Source organism: Brachionichthys hirsutus, chromosome 21 (genome assembly GCF_040956055.1).
Source record: "Brachionichthys hirsutus isolate HB-005 chromosome 21, CSIRO-AGI_Bhir_v1, whole genome shotgun sequence".
NCBI classification, from domain to species: Eukaryota; Metazoa; Chordata; class Actinopteri; order Lophiiformes; family Brachionichthyidae; genus Brachionichthys; species Brachionichthys hirsutus.
This window is the reverse complement of record NC_090917.1, coordinates 8,009,002-8,031,242: the sequence shown is the minus strand read 5'-3', so window position 1 is coordinate 8,031,242 and position 22,241 is coordinate 8,009,002. Positions and strand designations below refer to the sequence as shown.

Sequence of the window (22,241 nt, the reverse complement as noted above, 5' to 3'; positions counted from 1 at the left end):
AGCAGACGGATGATGTCAGAGATCTGCGATTGGCCGATTACTATATTGATCCAGCAACGTGTCCTACTTGGCTAAGGTTTGAGATGAGAGGGCAGCTCTCATACACACCGACACCGACTATGCCAACACAACGTACCTGTCCTTGCTTATTCAAATGCACTTGCGCGCACACACACACCCCCCCACACACACACCCACACACACACACCCACACACACACACCACACACACACACATGCGTTCTAGGAGCTGCAGCAGCCAGCAGGCTTCATTTCTTTATCGACGTACTCCTTCAGCTGAAACTTTGGCTCTTCACGCTCCTTCATGGTCCTGTAGTTCAGTTCTCTGAGAAACAGGCAAAACATCATGCTGTGCAAAACATCATGCCCATAGTGGTGACACAGCAAAATCCAAACAATGTTTGGATTTCCCAAGAATGTTTTCACCACGGCAATACGGTTTTATGGAAATCAAATAGTGCGTCTTTGCATGAGGACATTGTGAATAAACCAAATTTGATAAAATTCAGAAAGCAACAGTTTAATTATTTAAATCTACCTAAGGATAAAAGGTAAACCTTTATGTTATGTCATGTCTGACAGAATGGTGGCTTAATGTGCACGACATAAGAGCATTTTTCAAGCAAGGATGGAAAAAAAACACATTTACAAACAAAAGCCTGAAAACAAGATTGAGACTATAAATAAGAACAGTAAGGATGAGAATGAGAATAAAAATAAAGTAAGAATAACAGGGGATGCGAGTTTAAAGAAGAGCGAAGGCAAGCAAGAAAAGAAAATAGCTCGTCATATGCTGGCGATCTGTGAGACGATGTGTGCCAGACCATCGTGCTATTACTGGCAGCATCCCACCATGCCATCGTGTTACCATAACGAGGCTATAAATGTAAAACAACTCCCACACATCCTGTCAGACTCAAATACTTATGTGAAACACACAGCGAACGGAAGCTGCATCCTCACTCTCCAAAAGAAGGAGAGCGTTGAAGATAACGTTTAGGTTCAGATGCTGATCGCTTAATTAACAGCTGTATTATTCTAATGCATTAGGGAACACGTGCAAATGTGCATCAAGCAAAAACATAATCGCATCTTTTATCAAAAGGCAGTTCTTGTTTTTCTAAATTACACCTGCAACAGCCATCATGCTCTAAGCGTGCAAACACACACCTCTGTGGCGGGATGTAAGATGTGCCCTTGACTATGAGATTTGTCACTAGCGCTGCACTCGTTTTTAAAACAACAGTAGAAGGCATGCAGAGCTGTTAGAGTGGCTCAGGAAAGTTATAGCCAAGCTACCTAACGATTTCCGCAACATGTTATAGCCGTTGGGTTTTCTGTGCCGCTCACGTTACTGAGCTCCAGGCGGCGGCCATCACTTCAGTCACTTTACGACAGCAAACAATCTCACAAAAGGCTCTGCGTGTTGCTTCAAGGTAAAGTCCGGGTTTAGTCGGAGGAGCCCTGCTGTGCTCCTCACTCTGTTGTGTTGCATGTGCGCGACTCACTTGGCCACTGCAGTGAAGGCCAGCTCCACATTCAGTCCAGATCTAGCACTCGTCTCCATGAACGGAACGCCGAACTCCTGCGCAGACAGACATCCGTTTCTCGCTGGATGCGTTTGTCATGCAAAACTTTCAGCAGGAACACAAAATTCAGAAATGATAATTTAACCAGCCTATATAATTTTATTCCAAACAATAACATCATAATGCCCCCCCCCCCATGAATGTGGAAGCACACATGCTAATCAAATAACGGCAGCTACACAAGGGGCTGCATGGGCAAATTAGGTTCAGCGTGTGTTTTGTCCTTTGTAACGTGGCAGATTCCTGCATGTGTGTGTACCTTTGCCAGGTTCTCCCCCTCCTCTCGCCTCACCACTCTGTCATGTGTTGAGTCAGCCTAGAACATATCAGACATGGCGTTAGAAGACCTGTCATACTGAGCCTGGAGAGTCGTTACCAGTGATCATCTCATTTTTCTTGCTGCAGCACGGATTTTATTACCTGACAGTTTCTTACACGCTGCCTTTTTGCTAAAAAAAAATGCTCCACAACAAATGCAGATAGTTTCAAAGATGTATGTGACGAATGTCGCAAATTAGGTTGCATTTACTTTTCTTCAATTTCAGAGATCTGTAAAAAAGTCAGCGAAACACTTGACATTTTACCACCCTGAAATTGCTGCTATGATTAAAAATGATAGCACCTCATTTCTACTCTGTGTGGTGAATCAAATACGTCTTATGAGCCTTCTAATATTTGATTTCAGACTTAAATTCACCAAAATCTGGTTGCCTTTAGGTCATTATTTACAGATTCATCATCCTCACAGAAACCAGACGCACTGCTGAGGAATTTAAACATTTTAGAGCTTCCCACTTTTCTTTTATTACCAAAGATGCAACTTAATAACTGGTAGACTCAGTCTCCACCAGGAAACAATATTACTGCTGATTGTTTAAGGCAATTTAAATTAATAACATAAATTTCTGTGTGTCTTTTCAGTGGGAACAAAGGAAGAAGTCAGATAGGTATAGGGAGAAGAGTTAATGTCAAATTAACCCCTTGCCCACATAGCCTATCCATAGGTCCATCCTGATGATTCCACCATACTTCCCTCTCTGAGTCCATCTGTCCATCCATCTCAGAGTGTTGGCAGCAAGAACTAACCTTGTTGCCCAGCAGCATGACGACCACATCCTGCTGGGCATACTCGTGGATCTCTGTCAGCCATGCCTAGAGATGGAGAGAGAGCATAGAGAGGTGAAGAAATCCCAAAAGGAAAGAAAAGAAGACAAAGGAGAGAGAGAGAGAGAGAGAGATCAAAGGACATAGTCACAATACAGGGAGGGAGAGGCGAGGTAGTGAAACAAAAGGTCTGTTTTAATCGTCGCTGGCTGTTCGTCTCTCCACCCAATCTCTTATGGATACTCTATTTGATCATCTATATTATTCCAGTTACAGGTTTACAGGCAGGCAACTCTTAAACACTGTTTGGAAATGTTTGGAACCAACAGCAGGCCGGCATTTTGGGAGTGCAGCCCCCGAGTGGTGGAATATGGCATAATGAGCTCTGCAAGGTAAAGAGGGGCCTGGCTGTAGAGGGCTTTAAACGTGAGCAGAAGGATTTTATATTAAATTTGTGCTCTAACAGGAAGCCAATGCAGAGATGCCAGAAAAGGGGAAATGCGTTCTCTCAGTCTGGCTCCTGTTAGAACACAAGCTGCTACGTTATGGGTTAGCTGAAGTTGTTGGAGAAACCCGACAGTAATTAATTGCAGTAATCCAGCCTGGAAGTTACAAAGCATGGACTACCATTTCTGCATCTTCTTGGGTTAATATATGCCTGATTTTTGAAATATTGTGAAGGTGAAAGAACACAGTCCTTGAAATGTAAGGACAGGTCCTGATCACAGACGACCCCCAGATTCTACACAGTGGTGCTGGGGGACACTGATGCCATCTAGGTCAACTACATCACAAGAACAAACATTGATGAGAGATGTTTTGGGCCAAGAAACAGTACTTCAGGTTTATTTGGATTATTTAGAGTTAAAGTTATTACTTTTAAAGACCTCATATACCGCAATATTTTCTTGGTTTTACAACAATTGAAAGTCATTTTGAAAACCCCAATGGCTTGATACTCTTGCTGTTGTTCTCAGACATGGCTGTTTACATGTTTGTTTGGTCAGGTATAGAGCAAAATAGGAGAATGGGTTCTGTATTTGATTTGAAAAATTAATCATAACTGTTTACATTTTAAGTATTTTACTTTATTATCACAATTGAATACTCGTGAGGTTGCAAGCTTTTAATAAGCTGTGCAAATGTCTATTTCTCAAGCATTCAGCTCTTTGTGAAAAAGATCGAAGTCATCTTTTGAGGAAGCTGTGGTCGGATGTAGGGTGGGTCACTGACACACTGAAAGTGATGTTGAGAAAGAGACGAGCTAAAGCCAGTCCAGACTGGATGAAGCTGAGGTCAACGCAGCTCTGGCTCGAGGTAAACAATGTTTGACATTTTACAGCCTCAGCTTATTTTGTTTTTCTGTCACAATTCAGTTATTCATTTTGGGTTGTAATAATGTTAGGTACATTTATTATTAAGGAGATTCAGATCAGGTTTTTCATATGGATTTAGTTAACAAATTTAGCTCGAGATGTTTAATGCAGGGCGGCACAGCGGCGTAGTGGGTGGCGCTGTTGCCTCACAGAGATACGGTTCCTTTCTGTGTGGAGTTTATATGTATGTGGAGTTCTCTCCAGTTTCCTCTCGCCTCCAAAAACATGCAGTTTAAAGGAATTGGTGCCCGTAGCCAACTGAGATGGGCTCCGGCAGATCTGTGACCCAGAATGCAGATAAGCAGCTGTCTAATAGAAAATCAAATCACTTTTCTTATACAATTTAAACTGAAACTATGTTTCAGCTCATTCCCCTCCTAACTGGATCTAAACCGTCCACATGGTGATCTGGACCATCATCAAAAGGTTCTAAATAGTTCTTGGCATCTTTATACGCCAACCATGAAAAGCAGAAGTGAATCAGATTTGATGTGTTTAACTGCTTTTTGAATCCGTAAATGTGGTTTGCAATATTAAAATGTTATATTTTTTCCTGACCTCATTCTGGATGAGATTCTGAAGACATCTTGCATGATGGTGCAGTTTGGACCCATTTATGACTGATTTTGGAAAAAGCCTCCATTATAAGAAAATGGAAAAATCTAGATTTTTTTTAAAAATCTCGACAGGTATCAGGATTGCTCTCAAAATTTTCAGTAATCCTGCTAAATGCAATGATTACCCGAATTTTTTGAAAAATCATGACAGTAGGCGTAATCCGGATCCGGTCCGGATGAAATTCAGTAGTAAAATAGAAGCCCCCACCCAACACGAGTGTGTGAAATTGATATTGAGGAACACATTTTGAAGCTCCATTGACTACAATGTTGACGAAAATTCCAAAGTGACCCATAATCCAGGATCTCTTCTGGATCATCGCCAAATATTAATAATCCATTTCTGGCAACATTCTCTGAAAATTTCATCCAGATCCATCTGTAACTTTTTGAGTTATTTTGCTAACAGACAGACAAAGTTTCATTTTTTTTGACAATTTATATATATATATACTGTATATATCTTTCTTTCCATGTTTCTAAGGTTTATTTAAGATCATTATACCTGCAAACACTTCATGCAAGATGATCAAATGTTTGACCGCTAACCGGGCCCATCCCACTGATGGCTATGCTAAAGCTAAAGGTGAACAGAGGAGTAATAAAGTGACTAATGCCAACCAAGTGAGCCTCAGAGAACAGAACAGCCAAGTTCCAGAACACGACCAGGAGCCTGGAGATTATCCACATGTTTCAGCACCCCGCTTTCATCAGCGTCGGAGGTCAGCTGACCTTTGCGAGCGTGGCTCCTCCCACTTCATCATAGTGAGGAAGAAGAAGAAGGAGCCGCAGCCTCCACAGCGTGGTATATCCCTCCTCAAAGCCAATGCAGAGAAACATCCTTCATTGAAATCCTACTCTTATCCCTTCACAGGAACCTTTGGCCAGACAATTCACCAACACCCCCCTTCTTCCCCTCCGTCCAGCTCTTCCTGCTCCTCTCCTGCTTATGTCCAGACGTCTGTCATCACTGGCCATGCCCCTCGGGGCTGGAGGTGGCATACCAAGTCTGGTTCCCGTGCCATTTGTGCTAACAGGCTGTCTCTGCAGATTCCCCTCCCTGACATCTCTCCTGACCCCAAAAAAAGTCCTGAAGACAATGCCTCTGATCCAGGCCTCCCCCGCAAAACCAAGACCCCTCTCAGACCCAGGCCATCCCATCGCGCCCACTCTGATTCGTTGGCTTTCCTCAGATCTCTGGCGACGCCTCTGCCTGTTGTGACAGCTGATGAGCTCTGCGCTGTGCGTCTACACTCGCTCACTCTTTCAGATGCGTCTGATGATGTCTTCTGGCGAGGGGAAGAAGAGGAAGAAGAGGAAGCGGGGGCGCCGCCGCCCGTCCCAGAAAAGACTTCTGTGGCGAAACAAGCAGCACAACTGATTGCTCATTCACACAGACGCCGCAAAACTAATGAAGAGCACCTTTGCAACAGTTACGAAAACAACACACTTGCATCCACCTGAGGACCAAAGCAGCCTACATGTCCAGGAAACTGGTGAGCATGAATATTTCTAAATGAAGATAATTCCTCCACTCATCAGGTAGAAAGAGGAATCCAGTGATCGAACAGGACTAAAAAAGTAAACTTGTGAGAGACAACCAGGATCATAAAGTGTACAAACAGAATTACTAAAGCATTGCACGCCATTAATTCAGGTTTTGCAGTATTGTTGAAGCAATGAAGAAGTGAAAGTGAAAGAGCAAAACAAAAAATTAAGAGTGTCCTCTGGTGACGGGAGGGGTAGGCGGCGAAAGAAAAAACAATAACAGAGGTGGGAGAGACTGAATTTAGTCCCCGTCTTAGATTAAGCACCCTACACTTCCCATAATGCAACGTGTTCTTTTGGCTTTCCCTGCCTTGCTAATACTCACATCCATTAAACTAACTCCCATGTTAGTTGACGCTATGCTAACACTTATGACATCATCAGGGATACTCTATAATGGTCATATTCCCAAAGCAAGAAATAATCCTCGTGATGAGGAAACACGAGATGAGTAAATTACCAGATTTTTTAGGACATGAACAAGCCCTGGCTTAAAAGTTTGAGTTAAAGATCCAGATGACTCTGTGCTTTCATCCCTAATCGGCTTTTGATTGATTCCTTTCTCCATCAGTCAATAGTAACAGCTTCATCTGTGTTTCAGCAGGACGGTGTGTGGAAGCCAGCTGCTGCAGGGAGAGACCCAATCCAACCCACACGTCCCCCCCCGGCTGAGACACCTGAGACCTTTCCAGCATCCACCACCCTTAAACCTTGTGTTTTATTCCTCACTCAATGTTTACAGGTCTCACAACATTCCGGCGTTTTTCAAAAACACAGCAACACAAATTGTATCTAGCAAAGCCAATCTATGTAAAAATACTGACATGTGAACTTCATCTTAATTACAAGCAATAGACATGAGATATATGGACAATATTTACCTGCAAAATGTCGCAAGATCACATTTACCGATAAAAATTATTTGCTTTTTTGTGATAAAAAAAATAGTAATTCATAATCAAGCCATTTCGTCATGTTTGGAGGTGAATCAATTGGATTTTTTTTTCTTTCTGATTTTGAAAAGGAAAGAAAAAAATATATATTGAGGGTATGTGTATGTGTATAAAAAAGACTGCAAATCTGCACCTTCACCCATGAACAGGAAGAAGGGAACACAGTGGTCCCTCGTGGGAGTTACGTTGCTGGTAGGCAGTGTGTGTGTGTGTGTCAGCGTCGTCAGAGCCTTGCCATCATGTTGTGAAGCGACTGCAGGCAGCTCATGCTGGCACAGAACCGTCTCTGGAATCTGCAACGCGACTCCTGAGACATAATAATCCGGCCAATGTCTGAATTCCTCAGGCAAAAAACAGACAAACGAAAACAAACTTTAAGTTTCAATACCTAATAACTTAAGTCTCAAAGCCTGATGGGATCACTCCAATGCTGCTGCATCTCACATTTACTCATCTATTTTATTCATTACATGGGCTGTGAAGCACAAGTAATATCAATCCCAGCTGCATTACCTTCTTTCACCTCAATCTAGTCCCAATTTTAATTGGAAAATCAAACCTTAATCTGGATTCACCACCTTTAAAATGAAAGGACTCGGTTCACAATGTTTGGATGTAAAACATAAAAGTAAAATGAAGCAAGGCTTCAGGCAACTGGCTGAAGATCTCTTGGTTTCTAAATGCCACGAGTTACTGTGGAGCCATGTCTTTCTTAGAAAAACAAGTTTTTGCACACTCATTTGTTCTGCAGACACCTTGAACATGGCCTCAGGGCCAAACATGAGAATAAAGAATGAGGGCATACAGGCCAGAGTGAAACATTTAATTTCTATTTCCAAGGGTACTTCCAGTGGTCAACGCCTCTCTTCAAATCCTGGCGTGCATTCAATTCAATTCAATTAATTTTTATTTCTTTAGCGCCCGTTCATAACAGAAGGTTGTCTCAAGGCACTTTACAGGAGTAGCAGGGAAAGACAGAACCCAACTTGACCCACAAGGGCAAGCAATTTGGCAACAAAGGCAAGGAAAAACCTCCCTTTAACAGGCAGAAACCTTGAACAGAACCGAAGACTCATTGTGGGCGGCCATCTGTCTTGGCTGGTTGAGTTGAGAAAGAGCGAGAGAGAGAGAGAGAGAGACAGAGAGAACAGGATCCGTCACATACACATGAATGTACACTGCAAATTGCAGTGACAAACACACACACGTTATTGATATTGACCTGTATGCAGCCCAGATGTATTAATTTATAAAATCACTGAAAGCATTCTCGCAGGATGGAGGCTTTATTCTCCTGCAGATTCTCACAACAGTAAAGTAAAAATCCATTTGATGAATACCGAGTATCAGCAGGCCAGGGGGGGGGGGGGGGGGGGGGGGCAGGGAACAGAATTATAATGCATTTGTGCAGATGCAATGGAGATTCAAGCACAAGCAGCTTTGAAACTGTTTATATCAAGAAACAAGTCATCTAAATTTAACATTATACAAAATAATTTGGTATCTGTTCTGTTAATCTTTTATTTCCTATTTAAATATAAACTATATTACGTACGTAGCTACGTAACTTTTCCCTCCTCTGATGCAGAATTTGTACAGGAAAAGTGTGACGATGGCAGGGGTGCCTAAACATTTATTGTTTTCCAGACAGCCACCAAATAACACTTTCTTCACAGAAAAAAAGTCAGGAAATAAATAACACTATTAATACAATAAATAACTAAATATCTCTTTCTTCACAAAATAATTATCATTAAAATTGTCCCAAACTAAAGGAAGAATGCTTTTCTTCAGAATATTAATATATTTTCCACTATCAATATTATTTTTAGGAAAAAAAAAAGATGGAATTATTGACCCCATACCATTATTGATCCCCCACCGGCTACTCGTGTTGTATGTGGAGGAAAATAGGTCGGGCCGGGCCAAATGTGGAGGCGGGCTGTAGTTTGGGGACCCCTGATCTAGTGTATTCTGGATGTATCCGAGAGTCTCTTGGGCATCAATTAAATATGATTGCTAAATCAAGGATGGATCCATGTCAACTGCTTTTTCTGAATCTAAGAAGCACCAACTCCACCATTGACTCCTTCCCCTTGTCTCAGATCCTTATCATCACTAATAAGATAAGCTCAGCCACCCTGAAAGACTCATTTAACCGGCTGGAACACAATTTCCTTCAGTCTCTGCCCAAATGTCGGACCAGAGCTGAGGAACATAGATTGATGGGTTAATTGAACGCTTCCCCTTAAGGCACAACTCCCTCAATGGTCCAGCACGGCACTCGCAACAGTCTACTGCTGACACAGCATCAATTCTCCCCTTAAAGCCATGTATCATTTTATTCTCACGTCACGAATGAGATGGAAGATGCTCAAACTCCGTCGCTTGGGTGGCAACTCTCTCCCAACCCCGAGGCCTGGAATAACATGCTGCACATTCAATAACTTCTAGTTCGTACAGAAACCATTATTTGGGGAACGACATGAGGCCACATCAAACAGCAGCGACTTAACATCAAAGAAGTAGCGCGAGTAAAAGAGACAGAAAAACTTGGTTGTTCTTACCCGAATGTTGTCGAAAGATGCTTTGTTAGTGACATCATAGAGAAGGAGAAGCGCTAAGGAGAGAGGAGAAAACACACTTTTGATTTCTTTCAATACTCGACTGCTCGCCGTTAAAACAAACCTCATTCAGAAATGATCTTTCAGTTATTTTGCGATGGAAAACATCCCTGTAGCAATGGGGTTGGCTGTGATTCCGGCCTGCTAATAGGTTCGTTCACCTGAGCACACCTGAAAGGCACGGAGTCATGCGGCAGATTTATATATTACATATATTTAAGAGGACAATAACAAGCAATAATTATTATTGAGTGTTTTGGTACAAAAACTTCCACAGATGCAGGAGCATTTGGAAACTTCTCGTGCTGAGAGCTACCTTTTATCACATGAGCGCTGCACCTGACTGCATACCCACTTGGGAATTCTAATAACCTCAATGGGTAACATCCTACTGCATTCTACTTTTATATAAACTGGTCCGTCTAGAAAAACTCAGCTGTGAAGGCAATTCTAGCTCCTTGTCTCAGATAAAACAGCCTTCACTTGTAAAGAATTATCCGTCAAATCGTCAAATTAATTGTGCAGCGTCTCTCCTCCTCCGACTGTGTAATCCCACCAGTAATATCCTCCTTCATTTGGTCTCTCTCCATCCTCGTTCCTACAATCCTCAGCAGGGACTGCATTTTCAACATGTTTCTGAGTTACTTCAGGTTTTTGGTTGCTCCAACCAGGCAAGTCAGTGAAGGGCGATTGACGTAAACGACCGGCCAACAGGGGGGGGGCAGAGGAAGGGAGAGTAGACTGATGGAGAGACGTGAACTGACCTAAAAGGTCATTTCCTGTTGTGCATCTTTTGTTTATCATCCACCAAAGGACAAGAAAAAACACAAAGAGTTGCTTTCTGTACGGTATGCAGTCAGACAAGTTTGGTTCAGGGATGAGGATGCCCCTGCCGTGCAGAGTCCAGTGCACTTTGGGTAATAACATCATATCCTGTGTTTGTAAAACTTCTCATCCAATTATGCTTTGGCAAGAGAAGAAGACAATATGTCCTCGCTGCAGGAAAGACGCAGGGAGCCGCTTTGTAGAGACAGAAGGTAATGCACTGCAGAAATAAGTTGAGGATTGTAGATAGCTTTAAAAATTACCAAAAACATGATCATATTTTTAATATTATTAGGCGGAGGTTTTGAAATCACCGGCATGACTTCACCCGGTATTGCACGACCGGGGCCCCACCCTGAAGCCAGGCCTTGCCTGGGGCTCGTATGCGAGCGTCTGGTGGCATTTGTCTAAGATGGGGCATTATTCCCGGTGACCTAAATGTTCTTAATTCAAGGCCAAAGTCTCTCATTCGCTGTAAATGACATTTCATTTTGTGTGTGTGTTTACTATATACATGTGTGTTTGCATCGATACACTAAATTGCCCCTTGGGAGAAATAAAGTTGTCTGAACTGAGCTGAAAAATAAAGGTTTCTTTCTTTTCTAGAATAACTACGCTCCGTTCTTCTTGAGTCGTATTGAACAGGTTCCCGTCCCGTGGCTCCACCCACCAGATTGAATTAACTTTATTTATCGGTGAAGGACGGACGACTCTGAGCAGCAGTGGGCTCCGTGTTAAAGGAAAAAGTCTCTACGTATACAGATAACATGTACACATGTTGTAATTTATACAATCAATTCAATACTAATGTTCATGTTGGGGTTCAGGGTTGTTTTGGTTTCTTCCCTCTCCCTCTCTCTCTTGACAGTGGGCGTGGCAGAGAACGGAGCGGCAGTAACAGACGCACCTGAAACCCATCATCCCCATTACCCCACTGCTTAAAGTCCCTCCGTCTCCGCAGTCAATCACCAGATCACCCAAATGCTTCCCGTACGTGTTTCCCGGTCCAGTTCCAGTTCCAGTTCCAGTCCCTGCGTTTTTGAAGAAGCTGTTCCGTTCTCCGCCAGTTACCAGAACCAGCTGAGTATTTTGATTTTGTTTGTCGGAGTTGATTTCCCGACCAGCTGTTGCTTCTGCACTTTTGTTTGGCTGTGATTTTGTGTTGTTTTCTTGTTAGGACGTTCCAGCCCGTCCGCCCCCTCAGTACAGTTTTGACTGAGTGTTTTGTGTTTTTGGGAACAATTAAAGACTATATTTTGGTTTCCCAACTCGGTCTCTGCATTTTTGGGGTCTGGCTCTGCTCCTTGGCCCTACGGGACACGACAGTTCATAGATTTCTGCGCACATGCAATCATACACAAGCACGTACAGATAAATAACAGGACCCCCCCCCCCCCCCCCCCGTCAGCTGTTGTATACTCAATATAGGTGAGCAGATAGTGTGAGATGAGGTCTGTCCAACAAGGTGTGTTTGTGTGTGTGGCACTGTATTCATTAAGATTCAGGCTAGCCTGAGACACAGTGTAATCAGCTAGGTTGTTTGGGGTATGCCAACCGCGCACACACACACACACACACACACACACACAGAAATATATCATCTATCTCCCTCCACTGTGGAAGAGGCAGACCCATTTTTCTACCCAGTGGCTAGCCTCTTAAATTTACCTGCACATCCCGGAGCCTAATCCACACTTTCTACTTCCCCGATGGGAAAGCGGATGGAACAGAGTTCAGTCGGAGCAGGTCGTCCACGCCAGGAGAAAATCAAACTGTGAGTTTGACGTCAGACAAACACAGAGGAGTCCTACCGTCAGCATCGCGGTAGTAAGCGTGCGTCACACTCCGGAAACGTTCCTGTCCAGCCGTGTCCCAAATCTACAAGGAATGAACAAGATCTTCGTCATTGCAACAGTTGTCGGGTTGAGTGCCTGAGAAAACGGCAGTCACAGGAAACAATCGCAGAACATAATAGGACGTGATATTTGACCCCTCCACCATCTTTCCGCCGCGCCGCCACCTCATAAAAACATTGCTTTCAAGTTGTATAATGCGTTCTAATTATTTTTCCAGTTGCCACTTCCGATATGCTTATTTTACAGTTTGTCAGACATGGAGTTGAATCTCTGCAACTGAAATGTGCACACATGGAAGATTCAACCATTTACCAGCTGAAGGTTTCTGATAAATCCATTAAAGAGAGAAATGAGTCACTCTTTTATTGAGATATAAACATACAACAGACAGAATCTATTGATGGGGGGGATAATAAGGAGGTTTGATCTGCATCTCTTTTGCTGACGGGAGGTCGGCTAGTTTAGCGTCTCCAGTCAAGGAGAGCAGAAAGCTAATCGCTTTGGCTTCTTCCACCTCCCAGAGTAAGAACTCGAGCCTTTGAGAGGAATCTACACGACAGGAATCAGTTGCTGCACGGCAAATAATGATTTAGGAGAATGTCTATGTGACTTTACTTTGACAGAATTCAAAGAAGACTCTTCATTTTAATTGCCTTCAATATAAAAAATTAAAAGTCAGTTTCTCTCACCTGCAGTTTTACCTTCACAGCATCGATGCTCATTACTTTATTCTGAAAGACAAAAGCGGTGAACATAATTGTAAATCAACAGGCAGGAAAAGAAAGGAAACAGTGAAATGTAAATAAAAATGGCAATTTGAGACATTACAGATAATTGATGCTTTCAAGGGTTGTTGAGGGAGAGGGGGGGGCAGTCTCGTCTTATAGGGATTACTTTGGTTTAGGAGTTTAGACCATTTCATCACTGTCAGGTGTTCAGCACACCATACCAATGTACACAACTTTTTTTTAAGGTTTTTGTTTCAGGGACTTGCATCACTTACCAACACTCTGGCTGCCAAGCAGTTTCGTGTGAAACCGAGCAGGATGAGTATGCAACCCGAGTAAGGATCATCAGCAACCCCGTATAATACGATTTACAGCGAGAGAAGTAAAAAGCACCAAGAAGGCAGGTTTCATTACTGGTGCAAGTCGTCGCTGTCACAAGTCTCAGCCACAGCCTTGATGGTGCCGTTCATAACCCTAACCCTAAAGCAGAGTTGGAAATAGCTGCATCCATGTCTGTAATTTCTCACCTGCGACCCAACCCCGGGCAAAATGGATATTCTCAATAATACAATTTTGTTTTTAATTCAGGTGGTTCGTTTACAAGGTGCATTTAAATATAACTTTTTTTTTTGTTTACGAGGTGCACTTGAATGTAGCAGAAGGTTCTCATCCATGTGTCTGTGTCAGATCCACAGATTAAAGGAGGGCAGAAGAGCTATGCTCTTCAATGACTTAGCAGCCATTCCATATCTATTTGCTCCCGCCTATAACAAAAAAGCAACAGCAATCTACAGTCGTCTTGATAAAAGGGATGTACTGAAGGTGTATTTAAATGTTCCGTTCACCACTTTGCTTCAAAGTAAATGAACCTTTATTGAACCAGGTAAGTCAGTTGAGAACCCGTCCTCCTTCACAATGACGACCTGGCATCCACACACCAGCGTGAGACACTGGAGGAGAAGAGGGCAAAGTGTCCACAACACTGAAGACGATGATGATGATGATGATGATAACACATGTGTTTTTCCATGTGTTGTTTTGTGTTGAAATAGAAACAAAATTAAAGCTATTCCAATCATCTTCAGTTGTATTTGGTCTTTAAAGCTTCGAGGACTGAGCACATTAAAAGAAAATCATAATGTTTGGTTTACAATTAAAGTCTGTTAAATTTTCTGAGCCCGAGGACACGCTGTGATACTTTGTCCTTCCCGTTTCTCTTGTGGAAATATTTAAACTGCTGGTTTTGAACAGGTGTGAAGCGTAATGGCAGGTAAAGCTGTTGGGGATTCGGGGATACGGATACAGATAAGGGCTGTGACTGAACAAAGGACATTTGTTGTTCTCTCGGAGTGACGAACTGTTCAATGACGTATGAGTCTGTGCACACTAGAAAACTTTACACACCCCGACAATCATCGAGATCCATTTGAAAATGTGAAATTTGACTTTTGCTACATAATTCTGGAACTCTTTTTAGTCTGTGGAGTTTTAATACATGTATCCAGAGTGTTTCCTTGGAATAAACAGCAGATGTAAATTCGGTACAGTTGGTCCTCACTCACCGACCCACTCATTTAACGACATCTAAAACTTACGACACGCTTTGTGAAGTTTAAAAGTGTGTGTTTAGTGACAAGAAATCACTGAACGACGAGCGGAATGCACTGGCTGTGGAGTTATGAGTCCGTACGCACTTATGTACAGTATGCAAATATATTTAAAACATCATTCACCAATTAATTTCCATGCCCTCTTGTGTTGCTGGAGCCGATCTGAGCTCGCCTGTCGGCGAGAGGTGGGATTTAAACCGGAAGCGCTGTCAATCATTCATGGTTTGCTATGGGCTATAACTTTGAGAAAAAAGCATCATAATTAGGTATATTTGGCAAGTACATTGTTTACATCAAAAAGGCTTATGAAATAAACATAATATTATTTTCTGGATATCCCCATTTACTTATAATCAGATCTTGTAAAATATGCATTCAGTTGAACTCACCAAAAATCAGCGCCATCATGCAAAATGTTTTCTGGATCGGATCCAGAATGAGGTCAGGAAAAAAATATGAAATTTCAACATTAAAAACTTCATCTGTGAGGGTTGCTATGGTGACCGTTGCTGCAGGTTGATTTCTGCCCCTGCACAGCTGCGGAGGCGTCTTGACCTGAACGAGACGCACCTGTTTCACATCTCACCCGATCAGCCGCTGCCTCTCTGGACAGTTCTCTCCCAGAACATCCTCCCTGTTTCATCAGTACTTTCAGCCTCCCCCGTTCTACGTGTCGTCCCGTATTCCCTAGTTTTATCTTTAATACCTCAGGAAACCGATCCAGTTGAAATTGGGGTACATTTTGCTTTTGGACACTTTCAATAATCTCTCTGATTACCTCCACAGAGGAGGTTCTGTTTTTGCTGGCCTTTACCAAGACACTGTGGAATTAGTAGTGCACAAATGGAATTGTTGCATCTTCAAAAGATCTAGATCCAGAAGATTCCACCATAACTGAAAGTGTGCTTTTTGTACAAATCTTCTAATCTAATGTGAATACAAATGCTAAAGGATTATTTTCATGGTTGGGGAATCTAAAAATATAGATTAAATAAATGTAGGGCCATTATATTTGGTGTAAGTAATACAGGGAAACCGAGGTGCTTGGGGGAGGTCTTGTCAAGTCAAGCAGACAATAGCGCTAACAGCGGTGTGAGGAGGAGGAGGAGGGAGGGGGGGTGGTTTAGATGGTACATCACTTTATACAGTAAATGTACTTTACACCTACACTTACATGAACTTAGACTTAATAAATCTGCCGCTGGAAGGCTTTGTGTTCTGGGCAGCATCCTTCTGTTTGAGGATTGTACATATCTCCGCTCAGTACTGGCGTGTCCCATCATTTACGGACACAGCTGTCATATTGATCGATTATTTCATGATTAATCTCCATCGTCATCATGAGTCTTTTCTCGTCACTGCCATCCTCACCGCTCGCTTTCTTTGGACCCATCACTTATAAGGAATACTCACAGGTACAGCCAGAATCGGGTCAATAATGGAAACACAACACGGGAGACGAGGACGGAAGCTGGAGAACACCTGTACTGAACGAGTGAAGCAGCACTCGCAGCGCTCGGACATTTAGCGCCACCATCTGGAAGTTGCTCGTATCTCAAATTCATGCTCGTGTCTCAAAGCAACATATTGCTCGCCGGTTTGCTCCCGTCTCAGAAAACTCGTAGGTCGAGGTGATACTGTAATGCGAGATTCATCACCGGATCCAGATCCACCAAACAACAGAGGTGTTTCTCTGAGCCGTGACAAATCACAAACTGACGCTGATCATTTCTCAATAGTCTTCAAATCAATTTAAGCCGTGAACAGCCTTCTGCTGTCCCGTCTCCCGATGATTCATTCACACAAACAAAAGCAACAGCCTGAACAGAAACGTCCTCCCAGCCGTCTCGTTTGTCTCCAGATTGTAAATCAAGGCTTTTGACCTCCTTATTTTAAACCATCTAATTATAAATCATCTCCACTGGTGACGGCAGCATCCGAAGGAGCAGCGGGAGATCAATCACGTCACATCCAGTTGTAGTTATAAAAATACATCTTAAAAAAAACAATGATATCAAAAACAGTCAAAATATAAAAGCATGAAAGTGGCGATAATGAAAGGGGCAATGATTCAGCAGTTCATGCAGTGTGCGTGTGTGTGTGTGGGGGGGGGGGGGACGCCCCCCACCCAGTGTTGCTAAGTAAAAAAAGAGCCTTCTTAAAATTCAACAATGACTAGGATTTTTCTCTCAGACTATTTCAAAGCTTTATTAGCCGATCTTAGTTAGAAGTTGCTCCAATCAAGACTATTATATTACCAAAGAACGGCACGGTGGCGCAGTGGTTAGCGCCTCACAGTTTTGGGCAGTAGACTAAACGATGCAGTGACTTTGCTCACCGTATGCACGCTATGAAGGTGATCATCCGTGATGTCATGTTTGCAGCTTTCCCATCACGCGGTCCGCAGAACTTTAATCCCTTCCATGTGAAACCCTTTGTGCTCCATGCAGGGATGAATGACCCCCCCCCCCCCCGGCTTGTTACAGCGGAGCGGTGCCGTGGCCCCTCAACAGAAGACTGGGATCAAATGGGGATACTTGAAATGCTGAACACATTCAACAGCAAGGCTGTGAAGCCTGACCTACCCTGAGTGAATAACAGCCGAAAGCCTACATGCGTTTGTAATGTCCTGCAGATTTGTGTCACGGTTTGCTCGACACCGCCAACAACAACCGGACCTCCAACAACCGGACCTCCACCAACAGCCGGACCTTCTCCGTTAGGCCAATGCATAAAAACTCTGTCACATATCCTGAGAATAATTTACCAAAATCAATAAGAGTAAAGTCTGAAAAAGAGGAATGAAGGTAACGTGGTACAAATGATCGGTTATACGAGCAGATAAGATGTAGCTTTGACTACTGATCTCAGCGTTGTCATCCCACAGCGGCTTATTAGCACGACTGCTTTTCATCATTTTGCTTATTCATGAATCCTGAGCTGCATCTCCATACGGTTCATTTCCAGCTGACATCGCAGGAGGAGGATGATGTGGTGCAGATCAACAGGAAGCTTTCGGGTCAGGCGTGAGAACTATGCTGTTTTGTCTTCTCTCTCTCTCTCTCGCTCTCTCAGAACTTCATCATTTCAATTGAATTCAACTGAAGGGAAATAATCCTGAAAATAGATTACAAACTCTCAGGGAAACTTTAAAACAAAACCTAAAACCCATATCCAGTACCGGTAAGTATCAGTGCTGAAAGATGAATGGCAGTGATTGTATGTTCTTAACAATATCTACCTCTGGCTATCATAAGACTGTCTCATTAAAGCAACACCAGCTAAAGTCCATTCTGTTTACCAACTAACTGGTACATAAACATATTTCAATAGTAAGATGTAAGGCTATTAGTTTTGTGCTAATAAAAGAAAAAGAAATCATATTTAATGAAAATTATTTAGCTGTAATCTTTGTCTACATGTGCTTAAACTAGAATTACAGAGTTGCTGGTTTAATTCTAGGCTGAATATTTAATTCTAAATATAACGTGTTCACTGAGCGCTTTCTTAAAGCACAAAGGCATCCGAGTTACAAACCTGAACTTGGCTGCAGCTCAGTGTTTGTGAATGCTCATTCCATTTAAACAAAGCATTTCTGCATAGCAACAGATAAAGGTGTCGGTACGAGACAATACTGTTCGCAGAATAAGGTTCAAGTGGCCGCTGTGGAGGATTGTTTCTAAACCCTGATCCCAACATTTCCACAAACACCAGATGTCAAAATGGATTTCAAATAAAGAAAAATGCAAGAATACTTTCCTACAAAAAAAATATATGCACAAAAATGAAGCAATCATCTGTTCGACTTGCATTTACAGAACCGTGCTAAGACAAATCTCTTTCAGCCAGATGTCTTAATGTAGATTACCCTCCACTACTTGCCTCTCAGGGGCAGGAAACTGCTTTACCTGTGCATCATTACCATGACGACCAGTGGTCTCTAGTATGGTCTGTTGTACAAAGTGAACAGTCAAGTGTCGCAAACAAGGGGGCCTGAGAGACTGCGATCGTCATCGTCTTCCTCACCAACAGTCCTCTGCTGACTGATCACAGCCAGCATCACAACACCGCCGTGCTTCTACACTCGACCTGCATTTAAGGTACAGAAATATAAAGATAACGTGAAAGAAGAGTTCAATCTGCACCTTGTTCACATTCTTCATGACGGGTTTGGGACAAAAGAAAAAGGTGATCAAAGTTTGTGCACTTAAGATAGACTCTACAAATCCTTAATTACCGTTAACCAATTGAATCTCATCCCATCATTTCCCATGTAAATTATAGTTTTAATCAGAATGTTAAATCATGAATTTAAATTAGCCTCACCGTATAAGTCACCTTCAGCAGAGAGACCAAGGAAGAGAGTCAGAATATCGACTCCTAAGCGGATAGTGTGGAAAATACTCTCGGTAACTTGGCTAAATTAATCGCTGTATTGCGTTTACATTTAGGGGTAGCACAGTGGTGCAGTGAGTAGCGCTGTTTCCTAACAGCAAGAAGGTCCGTGCATGGTTTGATTGCACCTGGGGCCTTTGTGTTTGTATGTATAAACGTATAAATGGGTTCTCCGGTTTAGGTGAATTGGTCACTCTAAATTGACAGTCATGTAGGGTGGGGGCTGGGGGCCTCTATCTCACCCCCTGAATTTCATCTGGATCTGAACCAGAATGAGGTCAGGAAAATTTCAAAATTTAAAACCCCATTTGCAGATTCAAAAATCAGATACAAATACGCATCAATGCCGACTCACTTTGACCTTTCATGGTTGGTGTCTAAAGATACCAAGAACAATGTCGAACCTTTTGGTGCTGATCCAGATCAGCATGTGGATCCAGCTCGGAGGGGAACGCGCTGCTCTCTGAGTGCTTTTCGACGTTGACCTGTGTTTGCAGTAATGGGCGGCGCTGTTTACTCGTCTGTTGCCACGAGGCCGGAACGCACCGAGCTGCCCTGAGCAGCGATGATGATGACGATGAAGGCAAACAAACACCTTCACTCTGCGCTGCATTAACGTTTCCTCGGCGCCCGCTCACCCTGAAGTCGATCCCCACGGTGGAGATAAAGCTCCCGGCCAGAAAGGCTCCATCCTTGAAGCGGACCAGCAGACACGTCTTCCCGACACCCGAATCCCCGATCAGCATCACCTGAGGCCCAGACAGACAGACAGACAGACAGACAGGAGGAAGGGTGAGACAAGTCACGGCTCCGTTTGGGAAGGCAGTTCAGGATTCAGCTCAGCTATAGAACATTCGACAAACACCCATCCAGAGAGGAAACAGAGCATTGGAGTCGCATTCGACGTACGGACGGACCGACAGACAACATATAAATCTAACGTTTTGATGATGTAATGGCTCGATAAAGGGCTTCGGCAGGCAGTAGCTGCTGCTCCTGTGCAGGTGATTCGGTACACGATCAGAGACACGGGAAAAAATTAAACAGAGCCAAGTTACATTTCCTCTAAAACGTCAACTTCTGGGTTAACTATATTTGAAACTTGTCCCTGATAAGATTTCGAACGTGTATATGAAGCACGGAAACTGAACATACACCTAAACTATCTAAATTATATTTCCGAGGGGAAGACGTCACGTGATCATGTCGCGATTTTCCTGGGAAATTCAGCGCGACAGATGTTTTGCCGGCGCAGTGGCCTCACAGCAAGGAGGTCGCGGGTTCGAATCCGACTTGCGGCCTTTCTGTGAGGAGTTTGCATGTTCTCCCCGTGTCTGCGTGGGTTCTCTCCGGGTTCTCCAACATTCTTGAAGACGCGGAACTTCATCTGCACAGATTCTACTTCATTTCAAAAGGCTTGATTTGCTCACGCAACTTCACACTTTCGCACCTGCGGTCAATCAGCCATTGATTGAAACGACTCATTAATGACTCGGATGCGTAATCCTGCGTGGCGTGACGCGCTAAACCTGAACTCTCGGCTCACCTTAAAGGCGACGTCGTAAAACTCTCCGCTGCTGCTGAGGGACGGTCTGCTGGGATAAACCGGCCCGGAGGACGGAGCGGCGGCGGCGGCTCGACCCGACCCCGTCCTCCCGCTGCTCGGTGACGACTTGGGGCTCTTGGAACTCCCTTTCGCGGTCTTCTTCCTGGACATGGCTCTGATCAGCCGATCGGTTCAGATCAATTAAGGTAGCAGACCGTGGCGGAGGCTGTAAAACGCACGAGATGCGGTTTCTTTTCGTCGAGAGAACTTTACCTCTCTGCGTGAAACTCGTGACGTGCGTAAAACAGGTGCGCAAATCGGGCTGTGAAGTGAGACAGCTGTTGTCCCGCTGGCGCGGCTGGATCACAATGGAGCCGGCTCTGTCTCCTCCCTCTCCAGCGGTGTGCTGTTGGGAGCGCACGGATGGTCGTGTCCGCGCGTCTGGAAGAAAATTGTACCGCCGAAATGAGTTTGGAAATCAGTTCAAACTAATTTGGCATTTTTAATGATATTTGACTCATTCTAAAACAGCGAATAGGATGAGTGTCTTTGACCATATATAGACATCCATTGAATAGGACAGATCTGGGATCTGTACGTTGCACTGCCATTTTATTGGAGGAGATAGTCTCCAATTATTCAAAATCCAAAAGCCGATTTCTACAAAAATTAAAAATGTGAATTCTTTATTGGGGTATATTTCTATTTTAGATGTGCAGATTGGTGTTTCTTAAAACGTTCTAATTTTAGGTTGCATCAATCTATCCAAATTCCCCTCAGTGTTCAAACCTCTCTTTCTAGAAATACAAGATGTGGCTCACAAAAATGCTAAATGTGTTTTGTGATAATGTTACTACTTTAAATTGGAGGTCTAGGACAAAATGAAAAGTGAAGTTAGAGGCGGGCCAAACTCCCAAGAGTGTCACAGTGACTTGAAAGACTGGGACGGAGGCCAATTGACATTAAAACCCTCAAATCTGATGCAAATGTGTGAATAGAAATCTATCATGTTGGTGCATGAAAATAATCGAACAAGGGAAAATGTAAAATTAGGCTGAGAGGAAATGAGGGATATGCAAGCCAAAACAAGAGCACGGTGCGGTCAGTGCCTCGTTGCTATGGGATCCAGGTGACAATCAGTCAGTTGATTATCAAAGTATGTCACATTTAAAACTGGAAGAAAGCTGCAAAAGCATTTCTGCAGGGAAACTAATGTTCAGTACGAAGGCAGGGGATATGAAGAGGAGGCGGATGGTTTTGATGAATATATTAAAATGTCTGTACCGGCGACACATGAAAACCATCAAGAGGAATACACACATTCGTCAAGTACTGATGTCATAATACAAATGATCGGAGCAACTCTTGAGCTGTACACGTTGACTGCTCGTTTCAGAGGTTAAATATTGGCTTGGGTTAGTCAAACAGGATAACGTTGGATCATCTCTTA

At 43.3% G+C, this 22,241-nt stretch overlaps 1 protein-coding gene across 1 annotated transcript; it reads right to left on the bottom strand.

Moving 5' to 3' along the window:
* Nucleotides 1–242: 242 nt before the first annotated feature.
* On the bottom strand, nucleotides 243–20,962 carry LOC137909922 (ras-related protein Rab-26-like). Its single transcript, XM_068754351.1, has 9 exons — nucleotides 20,792–20,962; nucleotides 19,884–19,994; nucleotides 13,202–13,243; nucleotides 12,468–12,534; nucleotides 9,775–9,827; nucleotides 2,696–2,761; nucleotides 1,869–1,925; nucleotides 1,529–1,605; nucleotides 243–345 (listed from the first exon to the last, which is right to left on the bottom strand). Exons 1-9 carry the CDS (start codon nucleotides 20,960–20,962, stop codon nucleotides 243–245), a joined length of 747 nt encoding a protein of 248 aa, XP_068610452.1.
* Nucleotides 20,963–22,241: the final 1,279 nt, after the last annotated feature.

Coding starts and splice junctions, on each gene's coding strand:
- LOC137909922 (XM_068754351.1), bottom strand. CDS start 20,962: ATGTCCAGGAAGAAGACCGCGAAAGGGAGTTCCAAGAGCCCCAAGTCG. Junction 13,244..19,883: donor CCGTGGGGATCGACTTCAGG/GTGAGCGGGCGC, acceptor TTTGTCTTTCAG/AATAAAGTAATGAGCATCGA. Junction 1,606..1,868: donor AGGGGGAGAACCTGGCAAAG/GTACACACACAT, acceptor CTGTCTGCGCAG/GAGTTCGGCGTTCCGTTCAT.